Source organism: Entelurus aequoreus, linkage group LG16 (assembly GCF_033978785.1).
Source record: "Entelurus aequoreus isolate RoL-2023_Sb linkage group LG16, RoL_Eaeq_v1.1, whole genome shotgun sequence".
In the NCBI taxonomy this organism is placed as follows: Eukaryota; Metazoa; Chordata; class Actinopteri; order Syngnathiformes; family Syngnathidae; genus Entelurus; species Entelurus aequoreus.
The window spans coordinates 36,368,959-36,381,404 of record NC_084746.1 but is presented as its reverse complement, the minus strand read 5'-3'; the positions used below and the strand labels follow the sequence as shown (position 1 = coordinate 36,381,404).

Sequence of the window (12,446 nt, the reverse complement as noted above, 5' to 3'; positions counted from 1 at the left end):
ACAAACACGCAGGTGTTATTATGCAGGATTAATTTGTGGCATATTAAATATAAGCCTGGTTGTGTTGTGGCTAATAGAGTATATATATGTCTTGTGTTTATTTACTGTTGTAGTCATTCCCAGCTGAATATCAGGTACCGTGAGTATGCAGCCTTGGCTGCTAAACATTCGATAACTTGACCGTATGTGCGCGTCACGTACGTAACTTTTTAAAAATATATAAGCTTTATGAACCTTGGGTTAAGGAAACGGTCTTTTGGGCTGAGTGATGGTGTGTGTTGATCAGGTGTTTGAATTGTATTGGCGTGTTCTATGGAGCTAGGAGCTAGCAGAGGAGCTAGGAGCTAGCATAACAAACACGCAGGTGTTTTTATGCAGGATTAATTTGTGGCATATTAAATATAAGCCTGGTTGTGTTGTGGCTAATAGAGTATATATATGTCTTGTGTTTATTTACTGTTGTAGTCATTCCCAGCTGAATATCAGGTCACCCCCGGCTCTTACAGCATCTTCCCTATCTGAATAGCTTCAACTCCCCACTAGTCCTTCACTTGCACTTTACTCATCCACAAATCTTTCATCCTCGCTCAAATTAATGGGGAAATTGTCGCTTTCTCGGTCCGAATCTCTCTCACTTCATGCGGCCATCATTGTAAACAATAGGGAACTTTGCGTATATGTTCAACTGACTACGTCACGCTACTTCCGGTAGGGGCAAGCCTTTTTTTTATCAGATACCAAAAGTTGCAATCTTTATCGTCGTTGTTCTATACTAAATCCTTTCAGCAAAAATATGGCAATATCGCGAAATGATCAAGTATGACACATAGAATAGATCTGCTATCCCCGTTTAAATAAAAAAAATTCATTTCAGTAGGCCTTTAAAGCTTCTCAGGCTTAGCTTAGCTTGCTAGTTAGCTTAGCCTGCGCGCTACTAAGAAAGAGACGCGGAAGTTAACAACTCACTTAAGCGTCGCAAGAAGGAATAGAGGGGGAGGAGCTACAGAAGCTAGAGGAAACGACGGAAGCCTGACAGTATGCCCTTGACAGGAAGGAGTAAAATAAAATAACAGTCCATCAACAATAACTCTTTTGAGATAAAATTCGTGCATTTTTAACTGTTACATATACATTAGTCTTCTGTAAAAGGTAATATATCAGTTGTTTTTTTATATGTCCAGTGTTTTGACTGCCAGTTTGTTGGAAATAGAGTATTATTCAGAATGTACTAATAAAAGATATTGGACTGCCACATTTTTGTAAAATTGTTTTTATTAGAAAACAAAATGCAACAATCGAGACATGTGACAAGCGGGGGTCTCGGTGTGGGCTCACTTGAACCCTTTGCAGACTCCTTTGAGGGATTAAAACATTCTCAGGACGTCTACAAATACAACTTCACATGGATGCATTATTGACATCTTCGGAAATCAAAGTAGTCAGCTAAACATGGCTTTTTGCAAAGCTTGTGCCCAACCTGTTCAACGAACACCACTGATGTGTCGACGGTCTGAAAATATATACATCAAATTATATTTTCCAGGGGCCAAACAATGAACGGTATACAAAATGACAATGTTCCCCACTGTGAACGTCAAGTGGAAACTAAAATGGGCTACAAGGTTTAAAAGGCAGAAAACAATATTTTCAAACAGGATGACATTCGCACAAAGTGAGATTTAGACAAAAACAAACATTTATTCGATGCTCGCACTCTTCCGCCGCACGGCGTGTTTGTTGTTGCTGGACTCTCGCTGGTGATGGCTCCTCTCTTTGCTGTGACTGCGTTTGTGAGGGCGCTGCTCGCCGTCTCTTTCCTTCTCTCTGCTGTGGCTGCCATCCTGTTTCCTGCTCTTCTCCTCGCCTCCGCTTTTGTGCCGCTTCTCCCGGCTTCCACTTCGGCTTGACTTCTTGGCCTTGCGCTCTTCTCTGTGTCGCTCCCTGTCGTCTTTGTGGCGCCTGTCGTCGCTTTCCCCCTTGCTCTTTCGCTCTTTGGACTTCTCTTTCTCAGCGGGCCGATCTCGATGGTGGTCCCGCTCCTTTCTCTTGCTGCGGTCGTCGCCTGCGTCACGCTCTTTGTCTCGCAGCTCTCTCCTTCGGTCGCGGCTGCTGCTGCAACTTCTTCTACGCTCACGCCGTTCTTGGTGGTTCCTCTCTGCGCTGCGGGATCGCCTCCTTTCCCGGTCCCCTCTGTCCCTGTCACGGCCGTCACGCTCCTTCCTCTGGCGTTCCCTCTCCCTTTCCAGCTCGCGGTCAAAGCTGGGGCCGTGGCGCTCTCGTTCGCGATGGTGGCTCCGGCTCCTCGACCGTTTCGGAGAGCGCCTTGGGCTCGGGGTCCGCCTGGGGGTCCTGGTCAATGAAAACAATGGCAACAATTAACAGCAATGCTACCAATAAGTCAGTCCCTCCAGGAACCTGCAATGTCCTGATCGCGCCAGTTCACGTAAAGTCAACAAATCTACGCAAATTATGCGCAGTCTCGTAACACCTCTGCATATTTTTGCCAATCCATTTCGGCTCTGAGCTGCACCCAAATGCACATGTAACCGTCTAATCTGGGGGTCTGCAACCTGCGGCTCTTTAGCGCAGCCCTAGTGGCTCCCTGGAGCTTTTTCAGAAATGTATGAAAATAGTTTACATGTACAACTTTCTTTAATGATGCCAGAAAAATACATATTTTATGCCACTCATTCTTTAGTCTCATTTTGTCCACCAATCTTTTTATGCTGTGCATGAATGCACAAAGTTGTTGATGTTATTGATTTGTGTGGAGTGCTTATCAAGAATATTGGGTCAGTGCATGACTGCAAGCTAATCGATGCTAACATGCTATTTAGGCTAACTTTATGTACGTAATGCATCATTATGCCTCACTCGTAGGTATATTTGAGCTCATTTAATTTCCCATGTCCTCTGTGTATTTAATTTATATATGCATTTCTCATGACATATTACCTGTATGTAATATTGCCTGCATTTCTGATAGTTGTTTGTGTGCCGTTATAGACCACAGCAAACGTAACCCATCTTGCATGGATAGTTATAAATACATTAGAAGACAGCCTGCCGTTTCCTTTAATTTGGACACACACACCTATACCTTTGGCCATTCTAAGCCAGTAATTTAGAAGAGTTATCACACCCTCTGAGAAGCCTGCGTTTTCCAATGTTGTAAAAATGGGTAGACTAAATATATTTCAACATTTCTGTCAACAAAGATTTGTCAGCCTGCGACACAGTCATTTTGACAGTAGGCTAATATAAATGATAAATGGGTTATACTTGTATTGCGCTTTTCTACCTTCAAGGTACTCAAAGCGCTTTGACAGTATTTCCACATTCACCCATTCACACACACATTCACACACTGATGGCGGGAGCTGCCATGCAAGGCGCTAACCAGCAGCCATCAGGAGCAAGGGTGAAGTGTCTTGCCCAAGGACACAACGGACGTGACTAGGATGGTAGAAGGTGAGGATTGAACCCCAGTAACCAGCAACCTTCCGATTGCTGGCACGGCCACTCTACCAACTTCGCCACGCCGTCCCCATATAGACACTTATATCATGTTTTGACTTCATTATATCACTTATATAAGACTTAATTTTTTGCTGCTTAGTTGGGTCATCTCAGACATTTCCGTGACCATGGAGAGGAAAGGTCCGTTTCTCAATGCATTTTTCATCTAGGAGTGTTACTAAAAAAATTTGGCCATGGTGTATCTTTTAAAATGGCAGACAAATTTTGTGAAAGCCCAAAATCCAAGATGGCCGCCATGGAAATTAACTTTTGAATGGTTTGACCTACAATGACGCACAATACATGATTTCAGAGCTTATTTTGGTCAAGGAATACAAATTTGTTTTTTTGTATTTTTGGTCCAATATGGCTTTTTCAATATTTTGTGTTGCCGATCCCTGGTCTAATCAAAACAAATGTTTGTTTCTTGTGTTGATGAAGCAGGAACAACAACGTGTAATCTATCAACTCTTTAATGCTCAAACGGGACAATCCTCCTGCATAGCTCAGACCTACTTCCTGTTCCTGTCTACAGCAGACTTCTTGGTAATGCCATATAATAACATTTACTTCCTAGTTTACGTGTAATTTATTTATATTTATATAACCTTTAATTATCCATGGTGAGACAATTGAGAACTGATTTCCATTTGCAATGCTGAGCTTGTAAAGAGGCAGCATTGACATGTTAGAGATGTTGACGTGTGATAATCTCTCATGTCATTTACCAACAAAAATGATCGCTACAGATCGCTCTTATCAGTTGACAAATGTGTTGGAACATAAATTAATGTTTAAAATGGGAAAACACTTTAAGCGCAAAACATACACAGACAATGTTTGCATTTCGCTGACAAGAGTAGACAGCAGACAAAAAAGAAGCCTTTGGTGGTGTCTAGTTCTGTAATTATAATTACCATAAATTCCAGACTTTAAGCCACTACTTTTTCCCTATGCTTTAAACCATGCGGCTTATAAAACGCTATGCGGCCATTTTTTTGGACACGTTCGCTCACTGCAGGTACTGCAGTGTCCTTCCATCCGGAAGTCGTATTGCCGTTCCATCTTCTAGTCGTCCAAAGCGTTTCTATGTTAGTATTATTAACTTACAACGGCATTCTCTTTGTATTGTTTCAGTTTTACAAACTCCTCAGTAAATTCACCTAAACATGACCGTGGAGTTATTTAGTCTGTTTAGCTGATTGGAGAGCTAGCTTTCGCAGCCAGTGGGTCCATGACGATAACTTCTGCTTTGTTTGATCAACCGTTTTACTGCCGTGTTACAGACACCTTTGGAAAACAATCACGGTATCTAATTTAACATTTACAAAATGTTTATCTGTAAATAACTCATTTCACAACGTATATATCTGCAGCTCATAGTCCGGTGTGGCTGATATATGGAAACATATTTCCCCCCCTAAAATGTGCAGCTTATATACCGGTGCACTTAATAGTGCAGAAAATATGGTAATTATTGCTATTATTAATTATAATTAATTAACACAGTACAGTAATTTGACAATGTATCTTCCGCCATTTACTTTGAAGTATTTCTGGTATAAAACAAGTGAAACATAAACAGTATTTGTTCAGCAATTTTTGATACACTTAAACACATTACACATTGTTTAAACAACCATGACACCACACGAGTTCATCTTATTCAAAAAAATTCCGGCTAAAAACTTTGCAACTATCTGGAAAAGTTACTGCGAATTTCGTCATTTTAGGACGCACAAATAAATAAAACTGGAGAGACTGAAAAGTAAATATTGGCAAAATACTGCAGTGACATCAACATAATTTAACTTTATAATTCTATGTAAAAATAAACGCAAAGTACGACAAAAAAAGTTTACTACCTGGAACGTCTGCGCTCGCCTTGCCTCCCCGCCTCCCCGAAATCCTCCTCTTCCTCCACCGGCTCCTTCTGAACCACCTTGCGTGGCCTGGCCTTCATCTGCTGGTCGATGTTCTTCTGCACGGGCACAGGGATGCGGGGGAACAGAGTGGAGAACCACTCCAGTTTGGTGAGAAACGAGCGCAGCATCTCGCCGACGGTCATCACGCAGCCTCCACCGGCCTTCACGTCCAGCTCCTGGAATCAGATGGCGGCGGGAAGCCGACAGTAAGTCACTTGACGCGCATTCTTATCACTGTTTCATCAAGTCAAAACAAGGCTTTATGTGATGACCAAGTACTGAGCCTTCACCTCTGTTCATCTAGCTTAATCTTTAAAATCAAATGTGTCTGTCTTTACTTTTAACAGAGGAAACAATATCACAAATAGTTTGGCTCATCTAAGCTGTCTAACAGACTCTGACATCTGTGCTCACACAGCGAGATGTAACAGATTAGTGACACCCCATCTTCCTTCACTTTAAAGGGTAGGTTTGATAGGTGAGGTGAGCAATCCAACAACATGATGCTCATTGTGCTGAAAGGGCACCCCCCCTCAGCCCAATGTGGAGCAACGACGGAACCCACGGTGGAAGCACAGATGTGAGCGGGCAGGAAGTGCACACCCGCTTGAACAGTCCTTTACTTTTTTTTGTATGGTAGAGAACAGCCGCTTTGCACTCACACACACAAACCAACAGTGCTGAGATACACTATCCAATTCACCTGCTGCACAATGGGCATCTAAAGAAAAAAACAGGGGAATTAACCAGTTGGGTAGGATTATGAAAATGTATAAATACGATTTATTCATTTCAATAGAATGCAGAACAACAATGGGAGGCCTGGTTGCACACCTGGAATCAAATACATTCATTGGCCTGATCATTAGGTACACCTGCACATATCGAATCAGATCTAGTAGAGCTGCAATAAACAATTTACTTGAGAGGGACAAGCGGTAGAAAATTGATGGATGAATGGATAGACTCCGCCGTGTGCAATTTACCCTGGCCTTCGACTTTGTGGATGACTTGCAGTCATTATATTTATTTCTATTATGAAAGGTGACAGTTTTCATTTTTAGCTGGCGGGCAGACCAACCACAATAATTTGACTCAACTAGATATATTGCAATAAGGATAAAGATATAACGTTTGGCACATAAATGATGATTTACCATGTTCAAAATGGGTTAAAAAGACCCCAAATTTAGCTGCTGACGAGCAGTAACATTGTGTAAATTCTGGTTCTATTATTTTGTCAAAACTATTATTAATCTACTTGCTATTTTTTTGTTAATATATTTTTGCTGTAAATAGTTTTATCTACACGTCTGTTAAAATGTACAAAGCACTTACTACAAATTTGAGTATCAAATACCAAGTAGTTACGGGGATAGTATCGGTCATACCAATACTGATACTACAAACAACCATGAAAACAACTAAATATTTTTATCCAAAAAAAATCTAAACGCTATAATATCGTCCATATACTGATACTATACTTGGTATCATTACAGTGGATATGTGTCTCGATCCGCCCATCTTTGTTTACGTGCGAGCTTAGCGAATAGCTTATCCTCGTACGGAGTATAGTGTAGCATGTTTAGCTATTCCTCCTCTTCCAGTGATAATACTTGTAAGAAACAGTTTATTTGCCGGCATGGAGGTGAGAATTGCTGTCTTGGAAATGACTTTGCACTGTGGAGGGACGTTAGCAGCTAACAAGAATGCTAAAGATAATGCGTTCACTTTTTGCTGTCAAATTTGCGGGACACAATGTGTCAACATGCATTATCACGATATGACGATAGTATCAAAAGCTTTATTGTCGGCCAAATGTACCGTACTTTTCGGATTATAAGTCGCAGTTTTTTTCATAGTTTGGCCGTGGGTGCGACATATACTCCGGAGCGACTTATGTGTGAAATTATTAACACATTACCGTAAAATATCAAATAATATTATTTATCTCATTCGTGTAAGAGACGAAGCAAACAGCAGCAATTGTCACACACACGCCAGCAATCGTCACTCACACGTCAACCAATAAGAATTCGGCGGGGGAGGGTCATGGCAGAAGTGCATTGTGGATCATATTATTTATCTAATTCGCGTAAGAGACGAAGCAAATGTCAGCAATCGTCACACACACGTCAGCAATCGTCACTCACACGTCAACCGATAAGAATTCGGCGGGGGCGGGTTATGGCAGAAGTGCATTGTGGGTCATGGTATGCTAACTGCTATATGCTATACGCTACTGCCGTAGCTATTAAAATGGATCACATCAACATTGGCGGTAACTTATAAAAACTGAGAAGGGCTGAACTAAAATGGCACCGAAAAGGATATCATATACTGCAAATTTCAAGCTGGACGTAGTGAAATATGCAGCAGAGAACGGCGATCGAGCAGCAGAAAGAAAGGACATACCAGAGGCGACACCGGGGAGGAAGATTTCATCGGATTTAGCGATCGGGAGTGACAGATAGTTTGGTAAACGTATAGCAATCCACTTCAATGGACTTGAAGTGGGTGTGGCATGGATGATTGTTTGGCGCCCAATAAAAGACTTGATGGAGGATTCTTCAAAAGCAAGGCTTCAGTCAGCAGATGCCTATCCCAGTAGGTATATATTCCACAGAAGGTGTGAATGATTGATGGGTTCAGAAAAACATGTAAAGCGACTTTGGGTACTTAGAAAAGCGCTATATAAATCCCAGGTATAATTATTATTATTATTATAGCATGTTCTATATGTTATAGTTATTTGAATGACTCTTACCATAATATGTTACGTTAACATACCATGCACGTTCTCAGTTGGTTATTTGTGCGTCATATGGCGTACACTTATTCAGCCTGTAGTTCACTATTCTTTATTTATTTTAAATTGCCTTTCAAATGTCTATTCTTGGTGTTGGATTTTATCAAATAATTTCCCCCAAAAATGCAATTTATACTCCAGTGCGACGTATATATGTTTTTTTCCTTCTTTATTGTGCATTTTCGGCCGGTGCGACGTATACTCCGGAGCGACTTAATAGTCCGAAAAATACGGTATATCATGCAACCTTACTTTACAGGGGGCCCGAGCCTACATTACCAAATGCTACTATTGTATGTACTGTGTATACACACATACAGGTGGAGCTGACCCAAACTAATCGAAACAGAGCAGGTGTGTTAGATTAGCAGTTTGCGGAATCTGGGAGAAGAATGCTGATTTATAATGTACACAACTTTGATAATTACCAAGTACTTTAATAAAATAAACTTAACGTGACTTCCAAACTATAAAGCACTACTTTTTTCCTACATTTTGAACCCTGCTGCTTACAAAACGGTATGGCTAATTTATGGATTTATTTTTTGCTAATTGCCATACTTATTTGTGTTCAATAGTTTTTAGTAAATCCAAGCAGACACCGAAATTGTTTTTTATTTGTGCTATAGCGCCATCTTTTGGACGAGTTCACTCACTGCAAGTGCTGCGAGTTGAAAATGTGCTTCCCGTGTTGCTTTGACCTGAAAGTATAACCGTCCATAGCGTTTCTGCTCAAAATATTTTGTTCATTCCTCTCAGCAACATTTGTAAGTTTCACAATTTAACAAACAATTCATACTTACTAAACCGTCCCATGTGTGATGTCTGTGGGAGTGTTTCCATGCATATTTGTACACGCTATTGCAATGTAATGAAGCTAGCGTTGTTAGCATTAGCTAATATGCTGACACATCTAAGAGTGTCTGTGTTGGTATTATTAACTTACAATGGCATTCTGTTTGTATTGTTTCAGTTGAACAAACTCCTCAGTAAATTCACCAAAACGTCACCGTGGAGTTATTGAGCCTATTAAGCTAATTGGAGAGCTAGCTTTCGCAGCTGGGGACCATTACGGTGTCTTCTGTTGTCTTTGATTAGCCATTTTACTGCCATTTTACAGACATTGTTTGGAAACAATTATGGTATGCAAATAAACATAATATTTTTGAGTAAAAAACTTATTTCACAATGTATTTATCTGCGGCTTACAGTCCGGTGCGGCTAATGTATGGGAAAAAAAAAGTTCTTCAAAAATGTTGTGGGTGCGGCTAATATCCCGGTGCGCTCTTGTCCGGGAATCCGATTTTCTTTTAAAAGTCGCCAAAATGAGCAAAATCGAGTCTCTTTACATATTTATATTTGTTATGCAAATTGCACTTTTGTTTTATTAATAACTGGCGGGAGAAGCGATCGCAAGCATGCTAGGACCATGGTCGCATACTGTGCTTGAGTACAGCACTAAGATTGTGCAGGTGTACCTAATAAAAGCGTCCAGTGAGTGTAATAGCATTGTTATATCATAGCAAAACGATGCAATTCCCAATTATAGATAATATTCTTTTTGTGCAACAAGCCCAGGTAAAATCTTGCCGAAAGCATATGGACATGCCTTTTATATAATATATATCACAAAAGACTAATGAAATATGTGCTCTGCATCATTTGAGGTACTTACCCTGAAAACAACCAGCAGCGTGGCAGTGAGCAAGTAACCTAGCTACTCAGGTTTAGGGGACAACACTGCAGGTAATTAAGCCAAATGAAGGCAAAGGTGAAAAATCAGCGCATCACAGCAGGAGAAGGAGAGGGTCAGTTTCAAATGCACAAGTTGTTTCATGGCGAGAAATAGAAACATAAAAGTATTACCAGGCATGACATACCTCCTCATCATCCATGAAGTCATCATACCAGTCTACTAAATCTGACGGGGGCTGTGTGTATCTAAAAGAGGTAAGAAAACACCATGAAGAATCACAGTTCCATGTTCTGTCCCTAATGAAGAGCCTTACCGTATGTACATGAAACCAAGTGCTCGGATGTAGGGCGAGTCTGTGTGAGTGATCAGACCCATCAGCTGTTTGCGTGTCAACTTCAGAGTAAACAGTTTGTACAATAGACAGAAGGCCGTTGACACAATGCCTCCCGTGCCGACCCCGCGAACCTAGTATGGATGAAGACAAGTCTATAGAGCAACTCATTGTACATAAAAAAAGAAAACATTCTAAGATATATTACAATAACAGTAGTGGATACTGTACGTGATGCTAAAGATGATTATACAAGGGGGGTAAAGGATGGGGAATAGAAAAAGCACGTACTTCTCACTTACCCCTCCGCACATTCCAGTCTGACCTGCAGTCTTTCTACTTCCTTTCTCCCATGGCTCAACATGAGTCACCTGCACAGATGGCACAATTAACATTCCCACATAATTAGACTACAGTGGGCAAATATAAAAGTCTTCTCGTGAGCATGATAGGCTTTAACTTGTATTGTCCATCCATCCATTTTCTACCGCTTGTCCCTTTTGGGGGGGTGCTGGAGCCTATCTCAGCTGCATTCGAGCGGAAGGCGGTGTTTACTCCTATTGTGAAACTATAGCTGTTTAGCAGCAGGAGGAGCGAGCTAGCACCACTTGGTTTACTTCTGGGCTGTTAGATTTTGTGGATAGTTCCATGTCTTTCTATTCATTCTTGTTGATTGATTGATTGAAACTTATATTAGTAGATTGCACAGTACAGTACATATTCCGTACAATTGACCACTAAATGGTAACACCCGAATAAGTTTTTCAACTTGTTTAAGTCGGGGTCCACGTTAATCAATTCATGGTAAAACAACATTCAACATTCTTGTTATGCAATGTGGCCGCTATTACTAACTAGTGAGAGGAGCGTTTGCACTCATTTTAAAACATGAGGGCAAACAAATATAGTTGCCAATGACTGATACTTGTGGTTAGTTGTGTTTGTCTAGCCATTTGAGTATTTTAACACCCACAAGTTAATACCTGATTGACTTGCATACAAGAGCCCACTGTTAGCTATTAGCTTCAGGCGTTAGCATGGTCAACAGCCCATAGCTATAAATATTGTGACCAAATTCGACACGCTGCGTAAAATTAGACAAATACAAATGCTCATGACCACGTTTATACATTTCTTGGCGACTTGAACCGTAGCAGCAGTTAGCGAAACGTTAGCCTGACGTAGCGGTCGCTAGCTAACTAGCATGCGGATTAGTATTGTCGAGCATTACCTTGAAATAGATTTCGTCCACCACTTCATGGTATGTCTTTAACTCATACAGCTGGACTTTGAAATATGGCGAAGAAAGAACATTTGTAAGAATCATTGGGTTGAGGTTCATAGTCTTCTCGTTGCCCCACAGGGGCAATACGTTGCCATGTTTTCCAGACGCAGGCTTGCTAACGGCCTGGTTAGCCATGCTAGCTAAATCCCGCGAAGCCGAATTGTTTTCAAGTACTGCAGGTCTCCTTCCGCCTATGAATCCATCTGTTTGTTTCTATTCCGTTCCGATTGTTATCAAGTGTGTCCTCTTTAGAAGCAAAATAATACAAAATGGATGATAACAACTTCCCGCCGTTGTGGTGAGCTAATGTGCTGATGCGAGGTGGAACCGGAAGTGGAAGGTGGCGTCTTGTTGCGGATTCAGTAGGCTGGGAGCCGCTATGGCAGCCGCTGTCCCTACGTCAACATTTTACAAGCTTTTACTGAATGCTTTAAATTTGGATCTTAACACAAACAAAAGCATGTGTAAGTACTGTATCATCTTTTTTTTTTTAAATCTATAATTGCCTTTGATTTTCTGTCGGTGCTTTATTGAATGATGAAAAAATAGACGACTCATCCGGAGGCTAGTTTTTACTTCATTTCCATGCTTCTTATGAAAATGTTTTCTTCAAAACATATTGTTAGTCTTAGACTATCTTGTCGCTAGTGAGACTATATTTTCAAAATAAATTATACTGCAGTATATTTTGATTCACGAATGTGTGACGTCACCGCGTCAGAACGCATGCGTGCTAATGAAACAGTCGCGCTCTGAAAATATTTATGTGGAAAATAGAATTCATAAATTTCATATATCACTTCTCATAAAAACTCAAAGATGCTTTACAAAAATCACATGTTAAAGGAGATTAAAAGCTCGTTTGCAGTTTTTAACTT

At 40.8% G+C, this 12,446-nt stretch overlaps 2 protein-coding genes across 3 annotated transcripts in view; one reads left to right on the top strand and one right to left on the bottom strand.

Moving 5' to 3' along the window:
* Window positions 1-1,268: 1,268 nt before the first annotated feature.
* On the bottom strand, window positions 1,269-11,955 carry prpf38b (pre-mRNA processing factor 38B). 2 transcript variants are annotated; one of them, XM_062022755.1, is made up of 6 exons: window positions 11,515-11,955; window positions 10,586-10,654; window positions 10,266-10,417; window positions 10,137-10,197; window positions 5,385-5,620; window positions 1,270-2,349 (listed from the first exon to the last, which is right to left on the bottom strand). In XM_062022755.1, exons 1-6 carry the CDS (start codon window positions 11,701-11,703, stop codon window positions 1,698-1,700), a joined length of 1,359 nt encoding a protein of 452 aa, XP_061878739.1. In that variant the 5' UTR covers window positions 11,704-11,955; the 3' UTR covers window positions 1,270-1,697. The 2 variants fall into 2 exon arrangements, with proteins under 2 accessions (XP_061878738.1, XP_061878739.1); XM_062022754.1 differs by lacking the exons at window positions 10,266-10,417; window positions 10,586-10,654; window positions 11,515-11,955 and adding an exon at window positions 6,107-9,996 and having other exon boundaries at window positions 1,269-2,349; window positions 10,137-10,156.
* The window catches only part of LOC133630909 (mitochondrial adenyl nucleotide antiporter SLC25A24-like), a 41,242-nt gene continuing 40,685 nt past the window's right edge, over window positions 11,890-12,446 (top strand). Inside the window, exon 1 of the mRNA XM_062022753.1 lies at window positions 11,890-12,032. The gene's annotated coding sequence lies outside the window, so the exon portion shown is untranslated. The remainder of the gene's footprint in view (window positions 12,033-12,446) is intronic.

What these genes read in the sequence shown, in the direction of transcription:
- prpf38b (XM_062022754.1), bottom strand. Translation starts at nt 6,604, where the DNA reads ATGGTAAATCATCATTTATGTGCCAAACGTTATATCTTTATCCTTATT. An exon ending in AGCACTGTTGGTTTGTGTGT is followed by an intron (nt 5,621 to 6,106) that starts GTGAGTGCAAAG and finishes ATCTGATTCCAG; the next exon opens with GAGCTGGACGTGAAGGCCGG. An exon ending in GGCGAGCGCAGACGTTCCAG is followed by an intron (nt 2,350 to 5,384) that starts GTAGTAAACTTT and finishes TTCATTGACCAG; the next exon opens with GACCCCCAGGCGGACCCCGA.